This window comes from Chionomys nivalis, chromosome 10, assembly GCF_950005125.1.
Source record: "Chionomys nivalis chromosome 10, mChiNiv1.1, whole genome shotgun sequence".
Taxonomy (NCBI): Eukaryota; Metazoa; Chordata; class Mammalia; order Rodentia; family Cricetidae; genus Chionomys; species Chionomys nivalis.
In genome coordinates, this window is record NC_080095.1 from 83,381,141 (window position 1) to 83,402,021 (window position 20,881).

General features: G+C 41.7%; 2 protein-coding genes across 2 annotated transcripts in view; one reads left to right on the forward strand and one right to left on the reverse strand.

The window, feature by feature from the left end:
• Slc26a4 (solute carrier family 26 member 4) overlaps positions 1 to 20,263 on the forward strand; it is a 43,233-nt gene extending 22,970 nt beyond the window's left edge. The window contains exons 10-20 of the mRNA XM_057782946.1: positions 3,816 to 3,893; positions 4,023 to 4,118; positions 4,369 to 4,475; positions 6,508 to 6,577; positions 8,618 to 8,710; positions 10,647 to 10,742; positions 11,291 to 11,521; positions 13,327 to 13,381; positions 14,283 to 14,428; positions 17,706 to 17,789; positions 19,833 to 20,263. Of these exons, the coding sequence (XP_057638929.1) occupies positions 3,816 to 3,893; positions 4,023 to 4,118; positions 4,369 to 4,475; positions 6,508 to 6,577; positions 8,618 to 8,710; positions 10,647 to 10,742; positions 11,291 to 11,521; positions 13,327 to 13,381; positions 14,283 to 14,428; positions 17,706 to 17,789; positions 19,833 to 19,856 (1,080 nt within the window). The 3' untranslated portion in view covers positions 19,857 to 20,263. The remainder of the gene's footprint in view (positions 1 to 3,815; positions 3,894 to 4,022; positions 4,119 to 4,368; positions 4,476 to 6,507; positions 6,578 to 8,617; positions 8,711 to 10,646; positions 10,743 to 11,290; positions 11,522 to 13,326; positions 13,382 to 14,282; positions 14,429 to 17,705; positions 17,790 to 19,832) is intronic.
• On the reverse strand, positions 2,081 to 2,511 carry LOC130882664 (40S ribosomal protein S25-like). The gene has a single exon (XM_057782947.1). The coding sequence runs from the start codon at positions 2,502 to 2,504 to the stop codon at positions 2,127 to 2,129; it is 378 nt and encodes a 125-aa protein (XP_057638930.1). The 5' UTR covers positions 2,505 to 2,511; the 3' UTR covers positions 2,081 to 2,126.
• Positions 20,264 to 20,881: the final 618 nt, after the last annotated feature.

Consider the following 20,881-nt stretch of genomic DNA (forward strand, 5'->3'; position numbering starts at 1 on the left):
TCATCTCCAGCACCACAGTGGGAAAATGAAGCTCTTTGAAGCTTTGCAAACTATAATATTGTCTTTTAAATGTTGTGTGTGGGTGTTTACCTGAACATATATCTGCGTACCACATATGTGCAGTGGCCTGGGAGGCCAGAAGTGGGTGTTGAATGTCCTGGGACTGGAGTTACAGATGGCTGTGAGCCACCATGTGGGTGTTGGGAGTACAACGTAGCTCCTCTCTGGAAGAGCAGCCAGTGAGTGCTCTTAGCCACCGAACTCTCTCCAGCCCCGAGTTATTGTACTTCCCATTCATATTTCCTTTTCAAAAGTGAGCAACTTCCTCTAGAGGTTTTTAGTCCCACAGAACAATAATTTGTTAGACAAGACTTTTTTGTTGTAATATTTTGGCATTTCTTTCTTAGTAATATTTCTGTTCTTGAAGTTCTGAATATGGCTTTAATTTTGCCTCTTAAATATGACTTTTAGTTGTTGCTTTCACAAGGTAACTATAAAACTGGCTAATTCCTCCTGAAGCCAGTCAGAAAGCCCAGGAAACATTCTCAGAGTCTGCTTGAAACCAGACTCAGCTCCATGCAGACCAAAGACAAGCCTTAGGCCAGGACTGCATTTCTGTCAAGCTTTAGCTTCCTGACGTAAGAAAAAACATTATTTAGAAAAGAAAGAAAGAAAAAAAGGAAGGAAGGAAGGAAGAAAAAGAAGAGGTCCAAGACTATAAAATAGAATAAAGCCAAACTGTTGTAAAACACACACAGTTGTCAAGGGTTTTGTTAAAGCAGAGACATAAAAATGAAAGGAAATACCAAGAAAACAATGACTCCAGCAGTAACTTGCCATGAACAGCTATAAAGGTTCTCACAGCACATTTGATGTCCCCACAATGTGGATGACATTACCACAATACAGACGGTGTCACCATAGTACAGAAGACATCATCACATACGCGTGATGTTCCTCTCCTTTTAAAATGGTCTCTCCCAATTATTTGACTACATTGAAGCAAAATTTAATTTTTTATAAGCTTTTTGAAGTTATTTCTGGCATGGAGGAAACAGGTAAAGGAACCCAGTAAGCACTAAGAAGCAAAAGCAGAGCTCTCCTGTCAAGGGGCAGTCTCAAAGCTGCATCTGTTTTAGCAGAAGCTGTCAACAGCTGGATCCCTGCTGCTCACTATAGAGGTAGGCACTGACCAGCTCCCCAAGACACATGGTCCCGAGTGGGTGCAACTAGAGCTGAGCTGCTCACGGCCATTCTCCTGCTGTTATCTCCAGGCCCAGACAAGGCATGGGCCGCCTGCCCCAGTAATAATGTGTAAAGTGCCCTCCTTGGCAAAGGGCTTGGGGATAATGGTGTTCTGGTAAGTTAATATCCTCTGCCACACACTGGCCTGTATTATATTTAGGAGGGAAGGATGCCAGAAGTTCAGCACTGAAGGAAGAAACAAGCAGAAATGGCTTGATATTTAATTACTGAAAGGCATATTAAGTTCTAGGGCTAAAAGTCTAAGACCTTGGACTGAAATCCAGGGACCTGTGACCAAAAAACTATCAAGTACTCCTGTGCGGTTTCTCATATTTTGTGCCTGAGCCTCGACTTTAGCACAAATGGGGCTACTAATTATACCCACCTCGAAGGGACCCTGTGAGGATTAAATGAGACAATGCAAAGCCCCAGCACACACTGACTACTAAATGCGGATTACTCTACTCCTTGAGGGAGGAATGACCACTTAACACGTGTGCTGGGTACCTAAGCAGTACCAAACATAGAGATGTTGAAGAACAAGCAGAAGAATGAGTGTTGGTAGACTTTGACTGTGTTTAACTGTAGGCTTTAGATAGCTAAACCTTCCTTTCTGTCCTTTTTCTCACCCCTACTCTGACTTCTGCTGGCTCATAGAACAGTAATTAATACACATTACTCCATAGCTCTAATTACCCTTTCTCTTAACAATAATTAACTTGCCAGGAATTGAATCTTATTAAAGATATAAAATCTACGTTTTTCCCACAAAGCAGCCTTATTCAGTAAATTCAAGTAACTAATCCCTTATAGGTTTTATTTTATTTTATTTTGATTTAATAAAGTTTTATTTTTCCAAATGTACAGCTGATTGAACCTGTTCATGCATCTTCACCAGCAGCTGGGGCATCTCCACCCTTTGTGTTTCTGGTGTAAATTACTTGGGCTCTGTGCTTTGAAACCAGCTTGATAAGCCCTATACTAAGGAGCTCCTGAAGAGCTGCCCTGGCCAAGGAACCACGAATCTTCAGTCTCTCAGAGACCACGGCTGGAGTAATAAGTTTATAGTTGGGAACTTCCTTACAGAGTTTGTCGTATGTAGCCTTGTCAAACAGGACTAGATTGTTGAGCTTGTCCCGAACTTTGCCTTTGGACCACTTCTTCTTTTTGGCCTTGCCACCGGACTTATTTACTGGGTCTTTGTCTTTTTTGGCCGATTTTCTGGCATCTTTCTTCTTCTTGTCATCCTTGGGCGGCATGATGAAGTTCGGACCCCTTATAGGTTTAATATTGTGACCAAACTTAGCCTTTGCTCTATAATTAGAGACTTACTATCATACATCCTTGGTGAATGGAGAATCTCCTGCCCAGAGTTGTGTGGACAGTTGTCCCTGTCTCCAAATATAACTGTTATCAATCCCTAGAGCCTAGATGAAAGTGGCTCAATAAATACAGGTTAAATAACAGGAGGAGTGAGGGAAGGGAGGAGGAGGGAGGAGTGTAGGGAAGGGAGGGAGGAAGAGGATACTAGTTTCTTAGACAAAAGAGGGAACTGTTCACCTTGGTGCTGGGAATTTGGACCACGGAGTCAGAAGATGACAGAAAAAGGGTTAGGCTTGCAAAGTGAGATTTTTAATACCTATGTATTCATGATATTACCCAGGCTGACTCGTGTAAACATAAGCGGCCAGTGTACCAGATGGAACGAATGTTTTCCTCTTACATTTGCCGTGCCTGCTTCCTTTAAGACACTATGCAGGGCAGTGCTTGCGCTCAGTCGTTTCTCCCCTTCCTCTCTCTGACTGGTCTGCTTCTGGTTCCCTGTCTCTTCTCCTTTGTTTCAGAGTCTCTAGTCTGCTCAGCTATTCCCCACGATGTCTCAGCAAAGAATTCATTGGCCAAGCCAACTGATCAGACCAGGAATAGGCCCTACCCTCTCAGCCTCTCTCCTAACTATTTATGGATCTTAGCAGAGCTTTTCTTGTCAGTGAAGGTAAAGTTCTGAGCTTCCTTTCCTCCGTGATTGCTCCACTGCTGCAGCCAGTGTTTGCAACCTGTGTCTACAACTGTCAGAGGAGACAGGAGCTGTGGTATGCCAATGTGACACTGTGTATTTGTAATAAGATGGCTTATTTTATTTTCTTGGGGGTTTTCATGGCAATTCTGAACTACAGATGCAACGTGAGTAACCATTATGGCTGCTGCTTCCACAATGCACCATAAGGATTCTTTCCCCAAAAAATGAGGGTCTGTGTCTCATGTCACGGCAAACAACCAGAAGGATGACCTCCTAATTCACACCCATACCAGCCACTCAAACGAAATCCAAGGCAAACCAGCTTTACACTGTCAGGCTTCGTTTTCATATTTTTTTTTAATTTCTCAGCAATAATGGGTATATATTGCTCTGGTTTTTTTTCATATTGCATGGCCCTAGCAAATAATGCTCATTTTTCTAAATCCTGAGCAGAAGGGGAGAGATGAGGAAGAAGTAACTATGTCTGTGTGCAGATTCCTGTGCATACCTGTGGTGAGCAGGATGAGTCCACCTCATGGAAAGTATCTTTCAGGTTGCTGGCATCATCTCAGCTATGATTGTAATGATCGCCATTGTTGCCCTGGGGAAGCTTCTGGAACCCTTGCAGAAGGTAAAACCCTACTTTTCTGTGCACCAGTTCCTCTTCACCAAACTGTTGTCAGGGAAAGAACGGGAGATTAGAAATCAACACATGGAAACCTTTGCCTTGAATAACACAGCCTTCATTCTCTCTGCGCAGTCCGTCTTGGCAGCTGTCGTCATTGCTAACCTGAAAGGGATGTTCATGCAGGTGTGTGACGTTCCTTGTCTGTGGAGGCAGAATAAGACTGATGCTGTAAGTGACCCTCCATATATCTGTCTTTAAATAGAGCTTGGTCCTGGCTGCTCCTGTTACATTGTTATGCCCCATCTCCCAAGGCTAGTCTGAGCTTTTGGAATCCTAGAGCAGAATTAGAGTAGTATCGAGAAACCAGAGCCTTGATGTCATCTGTGTGACAGTCCTATACCTCTGGGACAGTTTGTTTCCAATCACTTGATATTCTTTGTAATGAAATGTAATTCTTTTCATTTCTGTTCCCTTCTAGGTTATCTGGGTGGTTACATGCGTAATGTCCATTATTCTGGGGCTGGACCTGGGATTGCTAGCTGGCCTTTTATTTGGACTACTGACTGTGGTCCTGAGAGTTCAGTTGTAAGTACAAACAAACAAACAAACAAACAAACAAACAACAAACCAAAAAAACAGGCATCTCACAGACAGCACAGCCTGAATTTTCCTAGCTTGTTTTCATAAACAAACAGATACTACTTTTTAAAAAAAAATTATACATTGAGTGATTATGTGATGCATACACACAGCACTTTACAAGGCTGAATAGCTCTGATTAGTCTTACTCTATAGGTGAGAAAGTTTAAGCTCAGAAAAATCTAAAGATCATTTTTAATGCTTACAGTTACTATTCAGCAGGCAAATCCCAATGCAGCTCACCCCTGAATCTATGCCTTTCCTCACATGCTCCACTCTATTCTCCTTTGGCTGTGCTAAAATGGGGGGGTACATAGATCAGCCAAAGACTGGGTTTGCTTTGTTTACATCATTTTTAAGTTGGGAGAATATTAGAGGCACTGGGCACCAGGCACAGAACTGGGCACCAGCATGAAACAAGTCACCTCCTCAATATATTCCAACCTGTTTTACTTTTTTGAAGTTACTAACTCGTTATGTAACTGAGAACTTTAAAAACTGTTATTACAGCCAGGATTCATTCAAATCTGACAAATGAGGCACATGCCCAATTATGTGAAGTAAATAAGATTAGTTCATATGCTCGGTGGGAGCAGGAGAGCTATGAGTCACATGGTGGAACAGCCTATGAGGACAGGTGAGGCAAGCTGAAGGCAGATTGTCTGTGGTGGTGATGGTTTTGTTCTGACTTTGGTTTTTGTTATGTGTCCACCTTGACTTGGGGAAACACAGCCACCCTCTCCTTTAGTTTTCCCTTGCCTTTCTAGACATCTGGCTTCTTCTCTGCCTGCGCTTGGGCAGTGATGGAAGAAGACCCCTGGAAAATCACCAACACAGATATCTTCAGCTTAGCATGGGTTCACCTCTCCTATTTCACCCACCAACTCTGCCCTCCCTCCCTCCCCTGGCATGGTGGTGCCTTCTTGAAAAGCCTGTGGCTGTCTCCCTCAGCACCCTAAGAGAACAGGGTGATGAAAAGATTCATCAGCTTCCAGAGGGCCCAGTTTGCTTCTAGGGAATAGAGAAGAAACCGTAGATGACATTGCCTCCCGTGTTGAGTGTGTGCTCGGTGTTCTGTTGTTTTAAGTCCACTCAAGAAAGATGATTTTATTTTTTGAGACAAAGAATAACTGACAATCTTTAACTTAAAAATGAGTTCAGTGTTGTGAACCAAGGGAAAACTTGGTGGTATGATTTAGTTGCTGGTTTGGTAAACAGGATCCTACCCAAAGAAAAGCAACACCCTTCACAGTATTTAATTTCCAGTAATTATAATCTGGATTCAGAGAGCACAATACTGAAAGGACCTCAAACAGACAGTCCTTCTACAGGGGCTGCATTCAGCGTATGTTGCCAGTCACAGTTGGAGAAACATGGAGTTTATCTGATTGCACCCAGAACAGGAAATCAGTGGTCTGGTCAGCAGGCAGAACTATTTCACCCTGCTGCTGTTTCTAAAACAAGAGACTAATCTAATCTCTTGTAGATACCATACTCCATCAAGAGGTTGCTGTAAATCACAAAGAAGTAGAAGAAACCACAGACCTATATGTTAAAGATGAAGGCTATGTGCCCTATACTCAGTGTGTGTCTGTCTCTAACTCCCCGGAACACCATTTTAGAACTAATAAAAATGAAGATAACCATGCTGGTCATTCAGAGTTATGGTCGGGCTTCCAGACGATTTACCATGTGAGAAAGCTTGGCACTTCCCCTATAATCGTTATGCACAGAAAGTGCTCATTATCCCCCAGCCATCAGAAGCTGCTCACAGTTACTTCCTCTTTCTTCAGTTCCACGCAAACACCAGCTGTTCATTTCAGAGTTAGATACAGGAAAATGTCATTTGCAATAAAGACAGAGTCCAAAGCACCAGAATGATGTTCTCTTTCATAGCCGTTATTTCTTTTTAACTTTTTAGTTGAAAAAGTGACTGTTGCAAAAAAAAAAATGCTGATGTTCATTTTCCTTCTTGCAGTCCATCATGGAACGGCCTTGGAAGTGTCCCCAGCACAGACATCTATAAAAGTGTCACACATTACAAAAACGTAAGTGCCTTTGTAAAACACTTGTCACAGGAGGGCTTGCTAGCCTGGAATTCAAGGAGTCAACAGATTTCTCTTTTAGCCTGCTAGGTGCAAGCCAAGAAGATGTCTGTTGGGAAAGTTTATCAGTTAACTGAGAATGACTTGAGAATTTTGGGTTCAATGTGCCTTTTGTTAATATCAATTACAGAAATTCTGACAATACTAGTTAAATTTTGTTGTTAAATGAGGAAAAATCATGAGGGACTAAATATAGCAGACAATTAGATTATTTACAGCATTCAATAAAAGTTATATTTCTGTCTGTAATCCATAGCCTCTAGGAAATGGCCTAAAGTCTCTGTAAGATTTCTTTATTCAGCTTTAGTAAGAGATCTTTCCAGCTCTCAATCACCAAAGTTTTATTTGAAATATTTTTTTAAATCATTGGAATTGATAGAAATAATATATGAACCAGGAAATGAAAAACAAATTATGCATCACAGTGATGGTCAGGTGCTGCTCACCAACAAAACTGTTAGTGGCTGCTGGGAGAAACAAAGAGGCAAAAGCAGAAGAAAATACAAATTTGTTCTACAAATTTTTAGAACATGCTTTTATTCCCAGCACTTGGGAGGCAGAGGCAGGCAGATCTCTATGAGTTCAAGGCCAGTCTGATCTACAAAATGAGTTCCATTACAGCCAAGATTGTTACACAGAAGCCAGGTGGTGGTGGCGCACGCCTTTAATCCCAGCACTCGGGAGGCAGAGGCAGGCGGATCTCTGTGAGTTCGAGACCAGCCTGGTCTACAAGAACTAGTTCCAGGACAGGCTCCAAAACCACAGAGAAACCCTATCTCGAAAAACCAAAAAAAAAAAAAAAAAAAAAAAAAAAAGATTGTTACACAGAGAAACCTTGTCCTGAAAAACCAACCAACCAACCAAACAAACAAACAAACAAAAAACACCCACAAAACTATCTTTAAAAAGGGGGATATAGCTGGGTAGTCATACACACCTTTAATCCCCTCACTCTGAAGTATGAGGCCAGCCTGGTCTACATAGTGAGCTCCAGGACAGTTAGGACTCCATAAAGAGACCCTGTCTCCAAAAAAACAAAACAAAAAAAGATTACTGTATACTCAACCTGGAATTCTGACTGTTATTTAGTTTACTTCCATAACTATTCTGTAAATGTTCACTCAAGTATCATCAAGAACTGAAGCACTAGTTCAGGTGCTGGAGATGAGGAGGCCATGTTAAATATGCCACAGTAACAGAGCAGTGTGCCTTCAGAAGCACGGAATCTAGTCGTCTTCTGTAAACCAGACTGTAAAGGAGATATGCACTCGGTTCCACAGTTCAGCTATGTGGTTTAACAGGGAAGCCTAGCTTGAGTTTGGGAGCTTCAGATTCTAAGCTCCGTCTTGGCAAGACTTTGCCCAAGTCGTTCAATCTTCCGGATGTTCTCAGAGTCAAAGGGTGGACTGAGAAGGCTGTGACTGCTTGAAACCAGAAGACTCTGGATCTGTGGGGTTCACTCTTGGAGCGGCCACTTTGTGTTAGGGTACAAACAAAGAAAAAACATGGCATGGTAAAGTTTCTGACCACCCCCCCCCTCCCGATCCCTTTGGTAACTCCCCACCCCACCCTGTGCCAAAGAGTTTTAGCAAAATTAAAATTGTCAGTGGTGGAGGCTGGAGTCACGTTGCCTTTAGAGCCACTTTCTTCATCTGGGTAGCAGCAGACCCTGTCTATAAAAGTCTGATTCTGACTCTGATTCCATGGCTCCTGATTCTGGGCATCTTCTTATCTCATGACTCCCCATCTGAGAGAAGCCAGCAGTGCTACTGGTCCCATCGTGAGTTACTATTTCACCACAACAGGCAGAACAGGCAGAACTTCAGAAGAAGACCTGAGGTGTAGATTTGTTTAACCTCTCTGTTCCTCCCTCCCTTCTTCCCCTCCCTTAATCCTCTCTTCCCTTCCTTCATTTCTCCCTCCCTCCCCTCCCTCGATCCTCTCTTCTCTCTCTTCCTCTCTCCTCCTTTTTTAAAACGCCAGCTTGAAGAGCCTGAAGGAGTGAAGATCCTGAGATTTTCTAGCCCCATCTTTTATGGCAATGTCGATGGTTTTAAAAAATGTGTCAAGTCCACAGTAAGTATTTTATTCCAAGAAGTTTGATTTTTTTTTTTTACTTATTTTCAGATTTCATTCATTTATTGGGACCAACTAAGAATAAGGCCTTAGGCTTGGTTCTCTGTGTGGGCATTAAAAACTCTATCGTGGCATGGTGTGAATACATACCTGTAATCCCAGCATTAAAGAGGCTGAGAATTGCTGTATATTTGAGGCCAGCCTGGTTTACATAATGAGTTCTGTGCTAGCTAGCAGACTTAGACCTAGTCTCACAAAAGGAAAATAATGAAAAAGCAGCTATATCATAACATCTATGCTCCTTATAACCTACAATATGGAAGGGGAGGGGAGAGAACAGGAAAGGGTGGGAAGGAAGAGGGAGAGAGGGGGAGGAAGCAGAGGGGAGGTAGACAGACAGGGATTTGGAGTTGGGTCTGAGGCATGCAGGAAGAAAGCACAGAGGCAGAAATCTGGGACTTGCTGAGTTCCAGAGGCTCAGCCTGTGAACAGGTTGCTCCAGCAGAGGCAGGTAAGAGAATCCAGCAGCCTTTCGCAAATAGATACAGCTATTCAAAACAGTACCATGCCTTGATGAATTTTTTAAAATAGTTTAATTCATGAAATATGTATTTTTTTGACATAGTTTATTACTTTAAGAAATAGTTTTAAATGTTTAAAAAATAGAAGAAGGGCTGAAAGACAACTCAGCTGTTAAGAATATTTCCTGACCTACCAGAGGAAAGGAGCTTGGATTCTGTACCCATATCAAGTGGCTCATAAATACAGCACCCAGGGATCTGGGATCTCTTCTGGGCCCCTGCACACATGAGTACATTCACACACACATGAATAAAATATTTTTAAAAGAAGTTTTAGTTGCAGACATTGGGTCTCGCTTAGGTGTCTATTGCTGAGATAAAACGCCATGACCAAAAGCAACTCAGGGAGGAAATGGTTTATTTCATCTTACAACTCTAGGTCACTTTCATCACTGAGAGAAGTCAGGGCAGGCACTGACGCAGAGGCCATGGAGGACGGCTGCTTACTTGACTTGCTCCTCCTGACTTTCTCAGCTTGTTTTCTTACACAACTCAGGACTTCCTGGCCTGGGGTGGCACTGGCCACCAGGGGCTAGGTCCTCCCACATGAATCATTAATCAGGGAAATTCCTGACAGATTTGTCTACAGGCCAATCATAGGGAGGCATTTTCTCAGTTGAGAGTCCTTCTTCCCTCCTGACTCTAACCTCTGTCAAGCTGGCATAAATCTCACCCACAAACAGTGTGAGGGAGGTGGTGTGCTGGGTGTCGGGGAAGTGTGTTCACTGAGAGAAGGTAAGAGCCAAGGAGGGGACAGGAGTTGCCTTGCTGGAGTGAACGGTTCTTGTCTCCAGTGCCATCCTTGGAACTTGGAATTTGCCTGAGTGCTAGCTTCCTGTTTCCAGAACAAACTAGCTCAAAGGGGAGCTAACAAACTTTTTCCCATAACAAAGTAGCTTTGTGACATCAAGAAAATGCAGTCTTGAAGCTAAACCTTTTTTTCTCCTTGATTTTGTCTTTTTTTTTTTTTTTTTACTTGCTTAGAGCCTTCAATCTGCTAGTATTCTGTCCTCATCTTTAGTGGGATGAGTGACTGGCAGGAGTCTACTCCCCCAGACCTCACTTTTTTTTTCTGTCAGGGTTCTTTCAAAATAGTATCTTTTAAGACATAGCCATTCTGGGGTCTGGAAAGATGGCTCAGCAAGTTAGGAGAACTTATTGCTCTTTGAAGTAGGGAAGCTCACAACCACCTGACACTCCAGCTCCAGGGCGTCTTACGTCCTCAGGACTCACATGTGCACATACCTACATACGGACACATAACTAACAATAAAAGAGAAACAGCCCCTCAGTTAGAAAATGCTATGGAATATTAAGAACCAGACATTTTAAGTAACTAACATTTATTTCCAAAGGTTGGATTTGATGCCATTCGAGTTTATAATAAGAGGCTGAAAGCACTGAGGAGAATACAGAAACTCATCAAAAAAGGACAACTAAGGGCAACAAAGGTGAGACAGCATCTTTCTTCCCCTTTCTTTGGTGAAAGCGGTTACACGGTCTAGAATTAAAGCCACCGTGTTTGGTGACCAGGTGTACCGGAACAGATGACAAAGGTGTTTCAGGGAACAGCTGATCTGTTCCGTAGGCTCCGGGGAGAGGGTGGGGTCAATGAAAACTGTGGAGCTCCCTCAAAACAGAGTTGGCCCCCATTAAAAATGAGCATCCGTACTCATTTTAAACATTATTTTACTGAAAAGAACAAGGTGAAGACTCAATGCTAGAAAACTAAAATAGTAATTTCATGAGCTTTCACAGTTTTTGCTGTGATTTTCTGTCTCTCTTGGAAATGTCCCATAATCACCCAGAAATCCAATTTCCTTCATTTTTTTCTTAGAGAGCACCGAAGTATAGATAGAAGTAAAATTCATTCCTCAAGACTGCAGCCCCTTGATAGACTGGTTTTCTAAATAGCCCATTTAGGACTTTTAAACAGTTTGGGGTGAACTGATGAAAGCTGTGTTTTTGACAATAAAATTGGCGGTCTTTTCTTTGTTAGAACGGGATCATAAGTGATGTTGGCTTATCAAATAATGCTTTTGAACCTGACGAGGATGTTGAAGAGCCAGAGGAACTTGATATCCCAACCAAAGAAATTGAGATTCAAGTGGACTGGAACTCTGAACTCCCAGTTAAAGTGAATGTTCCCAAAGTTCCGATCCATAGTCTGGTGCTGGACTGTGGGGCCATATCCTTCTTGGATGTGGTAGGAGTGAAGTCACTGCGAATGGTGAGGTTCTGGCTGTCTGTACTGCACACTTGGTAATGATAAAGTAATGGAATGGGTCACTCAACTGTGTGAAAGGGCTTTATAATTTGCCCAAGTGAATTTTCTTCCCTCTTCTTCATCCTCCTTTTTGGCTATAGAGCATAAGCTTTGGAGACAGGCTCTGTGAGGTGAATCCTGCCTCCACTACCAAGAACAAGTTTCTTATCTGCCTTTGTCTTGGCTTCTTCTTTGGTAATATAAGCATAATGGTGGTATTTACCATACAGGTATCATGAAGATCAAATAAGCAATACATATAAGGAATACAGAAGCGTCTGGAACACAGACATCTCTTAGACGATGTTAACTCTTAGTATGTTTTATTTTCCTGAGAATGTAAATGAGCCACGAGAACAAGGAAAAGTGGTAGTTTGTGTTAAGTATTATATTCTACTTGTTATGGAACAGTGAATGGTCTGGACTAGAAGAGGCAGCCATTGTTAAAAAGGGCAGGTCATACCCAGGAAGTCAGGGCAAGAGTGAGCAGCATGCAGGACAGAAGTATTCCCAGAACTGAGAGCAATAGCAGGATCTCAATCCATTCATTTGATGCTTCAGTGTGTGCTCATTGCTCCACCTAGCAGAAGATGCTTGTGAGAAGGCATGCCTGGGCTCTCTCCAGAGAGAAAGGCAAACAGTAAATAATCACACAAACAACTGCAGTAAGTGCTTCACAGTTTGTTTAATAGGTGTTACCCCTGGTGTCAAATTTAGATGAAGTTTTGGGTAGTGATCAAGAGGGTCAGACAGAGAGGGCAGCAGGGTAAGGCACCAACCACAGATATAATTACAGGAAACAGGATTCTGTCTAGTTTTAGCTGAGCTGTGGGCTACAACTGCAGGAGTAGAAGCTGATGCCAGGGTCTGGGTGCTAGGTAGGTAAGCAATTACACTTGGCAAAAGACTGTGAGAATATGCTGCGAGGCTCTGTTCTCCCAGCAGGTCTGTTAGCTCATTTGAGAACACATGCTGGCTGCTTCTTGTTGTTTATTTCACTGTGTGCAGTGACTCAGACCCATTATAGATTACGCTGGCCAGTTGGTTTAATGACTTTGTAGAGTCCTGATGTTCCACACTTGAATAGCTGCTTATGTTATGGTGACAATTACTATTGCTCACAGGCCTAGGGTCTGGATTTTAAAAAAAAAAAAATCAAACTTTTAATGGTCATTGTAAATTCATATTTAGTTTTGAGGAATATTAGAGAAATTCTATGTACCTCCTTCCTGTTTCTCCCAACAGTTACATGGAATAAATAAACCATAGTACAAAAGTACAATTAAGATAATTAGCATGGGTGCATTTAAAACAAAGACCTGGATAGTTAGTGAGATTTTACTTTTTGAATGTCTTATTTACTTTTTGTTACAGTGAGCAAGAACTATTTGGATGTCTAACTACTCCATTGTTCCTTCCTTCTACAAATTGTTTATAGAGTACCTCTGTGCTATGAATTGCTGGCTACCCAACACTGGGTGTTGCGTTCCTCGGTCTGTTTTAAAATAGGTCTTGCTATGTAACCCTCAAATTAAAAGCCCCTCGCTTCAGCCTTTTGAGTGACAGCATTGACTGTATAAACTACCTTACTTGGTGTGCTATTTCTTAAGATATATACACATACATCTTTCTATACAGCATTGTGTCAGTCTGAAAATAGCTATGGCTTTCCAGTAATAAACTCTCCTGAAAGTCTTGATTAACCATAGAGATGTTGACATTTCCCCAGAGCAAATGTTTAAATATGCTGAATTCTTTTCTATTTTTAGATTGTCAAAGAATTCCAGAGAATTGATGTGAACGTGTACTTTGCTTTGCTTCAAGGTAAACGCCTATGTGCACATCTGTCAAACTTGCCCACATCTTCTCCTTTGGAATGTGAATAATGTCATCTTAGTTACCTTCAAATATGTAGTTAATCACAGTATTAGATAATTATGTGCTATTTCCAAAACTCTTTATCACCACAAACAATTGTGCACCAATTATAATAGTTTAGGGCAGTTTTGAGCTTTGAAAGATATTTTTTTTCCAATTTGTGCCACACGGGTGGCACAGTATAGAAGCTTGTTTCCTGTTGGTGGCTACGGGGACATCGTTTTGGAGTGAGCAGAGGTGAGACAACGAAGATCTTCTGGAGCATATCTGTAAGTAGAGGAGGGTACCAGTGCTTAGGATGAGTTCTCTGAAGGAGCTTGCGGTGGGGATTTATGCACAAGTGGTTGAGGGAGTGAGGGAAGGGGGACTGGGCCATAGATGAAGCTGGTCAAGCACCTGATGTCAGATGTTTCATTACATAAGTGGCTCTATACAGAGGTGGTTATGCAAAGTTCCATTTTATACCCTTATCTGCCAGTCAGTGGATCAGGTAAAGTATGTGTGTGGGGGGGCGTGGAGCTCCCCAGGCCTCTTCAAGTTAAACAGCTCCCAGTGGCCAGATAAAATTCTCTGAGAAGGGCACAGCTGTGAACCAGAAGCCAGGCTCAGGGCAACTAGGGATGGGAATATTGGCTTGGCAAAAGAGTCACCAAGACAGACTGCAAGCAACTGTGGGGTGACCATTCCGTGTGCTGCTGGGAAAGAAAGGTACTGTGGGAGAGCCAGGTCAGAGTTTAGAAATGAGGAAGTGATGAAAAAGTGCTACAAAAACTAAAAAAACACGTGATATCGTTTGATGTTACAAAAATCCTTTTTCTAGCAACTAAACATCCTTTTTTCTTTGCAGACGATGTGCTAGAAAAAATGGAGCAGTGTGGGTTCTTTGATGACAACGTTAGAAAGGACAGATTCTTTCTGACGGTTCATGATGCTATACTCTATCTGCAGAACCAGGTTAAATCCAGAGAGGGCCAGGATTCCCTTCTAGATACGGTAAACATTTCACCTACTCCATCCTGAAAACCAGCCTAGAAAAAAAAAAAAAAACACCTCTGACTTTTAGGCCATCTGTTGAACTTCTAAGAGCCATTTTCTCATCAGGGAAGTGGGGATGAAAACCGCTCACTGCCAGGAAGACAGGAGGACTAAAATAGTTTCTAGGAGGCTTCCTGGTAATGCCCAAGACTTGAGAGTTCTACAGTGAGCATGCTCCCTGACAAATGTGGCGTTAGCTGTAACACTATTTTTAGAAGACAGCACTGAATCCTGGCTTTTCTGTGATGCGTATCAATGTAGTGTATATTATACCAGCGGGGAATCCTTAATTTACGAAGTTAAGATTTAACCTACAAGTGATCTTTGAAAAACAAACAAAGAACAGAAAATGAGGGACTGTTCAGTGGGCAAAGGCTTGATTGCTGTGCAAATGTCAGGATCCGAGTCAGTTCCTCAACACCCAGGCTTGGCGGTACGTGCCTGTGACCTCACTGTTCAGGTGTGGAAATAGGCAAATCCCAGGGCTCACAGCCAGCCAGGATAGCCGTAATGGCTTCCTGTTTAATGAGAGACCCTATCTCAAAATATAAGATGGGAGTGACAAAGAATTCTGATGAACCTCTGACCTGCACATGTATCCTCACAGGTAAGTATAGCCCCACACAAAAACAAATAAAACTATAAACAAATCCAGGTTTGTTGTAGGAGGGCACTTGTTTGTTCCCAGCTGCTCAGCCCCGAAATAACCACACAGAAACCATATTATTTGCAATACTGTTTGACCAATAGCTTAGCGTGTTTCTGGCTAACTCTTATATCCTAAACTAAATCCATATCCATTAATCTGTGTATCGCCACATGGCTGTGACTTACTGGCAAAGTTTCGGCATGTCTGTTTCTGGTGGCAGCTCCATGGCTTCTCCCTGACTCTGGCTCCTTTCTCCCAGCATTCAGATTAGGCCACCCCTCCCCATCTCTGTTCTACCCTATCAGGTCAAGCCAGTTTCTTTATTAAGCAATGGTATTGCAGCATACAGAGGGGAATCCCACATCACAGGTTCATTTTCTCCCACAAAATGGAAAACACTATAATTTCCTAAAGCCTTATTTTGTCAATTCTCTTTTCAAATAATGAGAAAAGGCAAACCTGCTTGAACTCATTGCCTAGGTTTACTGGAAGGTCTAAATGAGAACCTCATTTCTCATGATGCTTTCACAGTGAATTTGGGACACTGTAGCAATTTCTTCTCTGTTGCTGTGATAAAAATATCACAACCAAGAGTTTACTTCCGCTTATGATTCCAGAGGGTTCGCAATGACAGAGAAGGCATGGTACAGAGTCAGGAGCTGGAAACTGGCTGGTTACATTTTATCCACACATAGAGAGAGGAGAGGAAGTGGAGCAAGGCTATGAAACCTTAAAGTGACATTCTTTCTCTAGCAAGGCTCCATCACCTAAATGTTCTGTAACCTCCCCAAACAGTGCTACCTACTGGGGACTAACTGTTAAAATATATGAACCTATGTGGGACATTTTCCATTTAAATCACCGTTAGCATCTATGAAAAACAGTTATCCTTGTAACATAATCATATTGTATTACTTATGTTTTCTAAGGCTAAGAGAAGCAGATCTTTATTACAGACTAGAAGTTGGTGCTCAGAGTAGAACTAATCTAGAAACTGTTGCATTATTCTTTTCAGCTGTCAGTGCAGAGGATGCTCTGCTAATGTTTCTGGGGAAAAGAGCAAGCCAAGCTACTGAGAGGGTCCATCTCAAATATTCAAGTGTCCACACCTACCAAAAAGAAAAGCTAGGGACTGGAGAATGGCTTGGTGGTTAAGAGCTCTGGATGCTCCTCCAGATGACCCAGGTTCAGTTCCTAGCATCCCCATGGTGACTTACGGCCATCTGTAATTCCAGTCGAAGGGGATCTGATACCCACTTCTGGCCTTTGTGGGTACCAGACACACACTTGGCACACATACATACATGTAAACAAAACACTCAAACACATAAAATAAATAAAACTCTTTTCTTTTAAAATAGTACCACTTTTGTGCATTTTTTAAATGCCCAGCTTAAAATTTCCAACTTAAAAAATTCTAACCCTAGGTTAAAAACAAAGCTGGCTTGTATAGTTTTTGAGATCACACATCAAAAGTAAAACAAAACCATGGTAACAAGTTCCTTCTCAAAAGGAAAGCAGTTACGTGATTTGTTAGCACCCATTCTGATGTAAAGTCTTAGGCCACAAATGTGATGAAGCTGAATGAGGAACAGTGTGCTCACTGCGTCAGACTACATGGATTCAGTCTGTGAGGTGCTCTGAATGGCTGGCATAGATTTTCACTTTCAGTGTGTGTTAGCCTGAGTAAAAATGATTGCTTGCAAGGTGGGCAGAGTATTCCTGGCTCCAGTGAGATTGGGAACCCTGCCTGTCTCCACAGGATCTCACATGAAACCTGCTCCGTCCTCACCTGGTGGTAGTTTTCTTTCCTTCAGAAAGTCACTTGTTAGGCAAGGATATTTAGAGGCAGAGATTAAAAACCTTTTCCACCCTTTGATCTATTACAAGATTTATCCTAGAATAGCCACAATCTGTAGCTACCATTCCCATCATATTAAGACTGTTTGTACAGAGACTTGGTCTTCTAACTGATTTTCACATCAATAAAAGCACTGAGCTCTTTGTGAGATGAGAAGTAGAAAACCAGTAGTACAGGATGACATTTTAGCTTTGCTATATATTTGGTATTGCTTTTGAAATGTCTTTCTCAGTGAACAAGACAAATGCAAGGTGTATTGATATCCTCTTAGAGAGGATTAAATAATTATACATTATCTCTAAAAAGCAGAAATGTCCTAAGCTGTCAACTTCTCCTTCAATAAATTAAGTTCTGCTAAATTCAAGCTGGGCCCCTGCATTGTCCTCAGTCACTAGCCCACTGTGGCATAGTCAAAGTGTCCTCAGAGCTGTACTAAGTGCTCTTAGCTGTCAAAAGACAAGCATTATTGACTGCCTGGTTGAGGGTGTCTTGTTAAGAGGCACACACTTCAGAGACAGAGAAGGAGCTGTTCAAGGGGTTTACACAGTAGAAAACTGGACCAGTTTGAATGTACAAGAAATATGAATGAACAAGAAATTAGAAGAGGATTCTGAAGTATAGACGACAAATGACAATACCAGTAAAGTTTAAATCATTTTCGGTGGTGTGTGCTGTATTTGATGCTATTAGATTTCCAATAAGTACTGCGTATGTTCTTTATCAAGATCACCCTCATTCAAGACTGTAAAGATCCTCTTGAACTGATGGAAGCAGAGAAGAATGAGGAAGAACTTGATGTTCAGGATGAGGTATGGTCTTTATTTTCTTATGCAGAAAGTAATTGGATTTAATACTGAACAAATGGCATGAACAAGTAGTGAATAGTCTAAGAGCCATCCAGGAAAAATGCAGAATCATCCTGAAAGACTTCATAGAAGGAGAAATGGAAAGACGACATTCCCTTGAGGACGACAAGGTCTCAGGAACTGTAATCTCGGCAGTGACTAGTAGCCACAAGCAAGTTCTGATTTTATGTTGAACTCAAAGTTCACTTCTTCCTAGAGACCTAAGGCTGTGGGATAGGGAAGGGGACAGGGGACTTCTAACTAAGGTCCAGTCAGTCTTCACCTGACTGATGATGGCTTACACACTTCCTTTGCACCAGACTGAGGCTGTTTCGGGAGCTTGTGCCACTAGACTGTTCCTAGGAAAGTTGACTGACCTTGAAGAATCTGAGTAAATTTTAGGGTTTTACTTCTAAATAAAACGAGAACAACAATGGAGGATCAAATAACTTTTTATCATAAAATTATCAAAAAATATAATTAAAATATGATAACTTTATACTTGATCTTAGCCAACAGGCTGAGAAGTAATTAAAAGAATTTTAAGTTGAAAGTTTTCTGAGAAACTGATAATGTTCTCAGCCCATGCAGAAATCCCTCCTACTCAATTTAGATTCTCTGTGAAAATTTCCAGACACTGGTAACCAAGTGACTTCTCAAGGGAAGTTTCCATGGATAGAAATCCCTGTTAATTGTGTCTATAAAAGTGAACTTGGCCTTTCTGTAATAACCACCCAGCTATGCTTTCCCTAGCAACACAGGCCTTCCCTTGGGCCAGGCCACAGCTTATTGATAGCACCTCTGTTTCCACCAGACTCCCAGAGCAGCCTTTTTCAATCTTCTGTCAGTCTTCACGGGCATGCAGTCTGTTTTGCTGGCCAACAAGGGTCCCAACGAGTAGGTAGGGTGCCATGGAAACCGTGCAACCATGACCATTTTGAGCTCATCAAGATATTTAAAGGACATATCTCTGTTTTTATTATAGCTACACCAAAATCTTGGGCTCTATTGAACAGGAGTCAAATACAGACACATTTTCATACGGACTATGTTGAAGCTGGGTTCTCCATTCATACTTAGGCAATTGGTTTCCGTCTCAAATGTAGGATCACACACAGTTCTGCTAGATTAAGTAAGATACGATGACTTTCCAGGTCCTGATGAAATGCACTGGGCAACATTCAAGCCCCTGTTGTAAAATCAGGCAGAGAATTTAATGGAAGAAATTAGTTAGAATGAAAATCACAAGCCTGGTGTCTTATCCCCCCAGCTTAATAAGCCTATGAAAGTTATTATTAAACCAAAAGTTCATCCAGCTCTGGTAATTTATGACTCTATGAAGTCCTGGGTTCGATTCCCAGCACAGAATAAATGAACACCTGTAATCCCAGAACTTTAGAGGTGAAGGCAAGGAAGATCAGAAGCTGAAGGGTATCCACAGCTACATCTGGGACTTGAGAACAAACCGGGGTAGAGATCTTACCTCCAAGAAATGAATGAATAAATGAATGAATAAATACAGAAATGAATAAAGGGACTTGAGTGGTTGCCACACTGTGGAATAGATAGTTACTAATTTCCACATAAAATGACTATTCAGTCTTCTAAGGTAATGAAATGTTGTAGCAGTGGGGATTTGAACCCAGACAGCCTGTGAACTACTCCTGAACCTGGTCCTTACTGACTGTTTGGCCAGCACCACTCAGTTTCATTTCAGTGTCTGCATGTGAAATAGAGATGATAATGCACAGGACGGTGAAAATTGAAGACTGCCTATGAAGAGTGGGGTTTTGTACTTAGTGCCCAATGAACAGTAATGACTACTTTACAAATTAGAAGTATGTATAATGAGAGTGAAATTGTCTTCTCTCCCACACCTTTTTTTAATGACACATACCTGAGTAAAATCAAGCGACCACTACTAGAAATACGTATTTTAAAAAAAGGTAATGTGGGCCTAAGGAGAATTAAATTGGTGAATATTTTGTTTCCCTTTTTCTTTCACAGGCCATGCGTAGACTTGCTTTCTGAGAGTGGGTACGGGGTCACCGCCAGCAAGGACCGCTGACAGAACGTGTCTATCAGGTCCTCTCTGCAAGTGTTCTCTGCTCTATTTCTTCGTACTTAAACAGTCATCCTCTTACTGCTATGTTAAAATATTTACATTTTTAAACTTCTTAGGCATTACACAAGAAACACTGGTCATTTCTATGTCTTAATGCAGAAAACAGACAGCTTAGCTCTAAAATATTCAAAACCGTGAGACTCATCCCTGAAAATCAGCAATGTCTGGGACCTGAGACAGTGCTCAGTGCTGCTGATACCATGACAGGGTTGCTCTCTGTGTCCACAGAGTGTGCTCTATCCCTATTAAACTGTATAAGTGTTCCCTCAACAGTCTTTGTGGGCAGGTGAGCCAGGATGTGTTGATCACACTAAGAAAGGTAAAACAGAGTTACTAATGTACTCATTAATGAGTTTAAAAATAAAATCAACCTTTGAAAAATAATTTTGTTTAGACTTATTTTGTTTATGAGTGTTTTGTTCATACATATGTCTGTGCACCGTGTGTGTGCCTGGTGCCCAAAAGGTTAGAAAAGAGTATCAGATTTCCTGAGAACGGAGTTATAGATGGTTGTGACCTGTTCTATGAGTGTTGGTATTTGAACCCAGGTCCTCTCCAAGAGCATCAAGTGCTGTTTAGCACTAAGCCATCTCTCCAATCCCCATAATTCCTATTTTAAAATGCAGCTTTAGCCTATCTCCTTGTATAATGGCAAGATAAGCTCTCTTCTATTTAAAGCCAGGTATGGTGGTCCATACCCGTAATCCTAGGCCTTGAGAGGCCGAGGCAGGAGAAGTAATAGTTCAAGGTCTGTTGTGCTATATAGTGAGACCTTATTTTGAAAAATCTAACATGAAGACAATTTTGACCAAACCCTTTTTGATAGAAGACCATGGTGATGAGAACAAGCTTTTCTCTAACTATTTAATAATACTCCGAGGAAACAGTCATAAATGGAATTCTAACCACTTTTAAAACAATCCAACAGGCA

Coding starts and splice junctions, on each gene's coding strand:
- LOC130882664 (XM_057782947.1), bottom strand. CDS start 2,504: ATGCCGCCCAAGGATGACAAGAAGAAGAAAGATGCCAGAAAATCGGCC.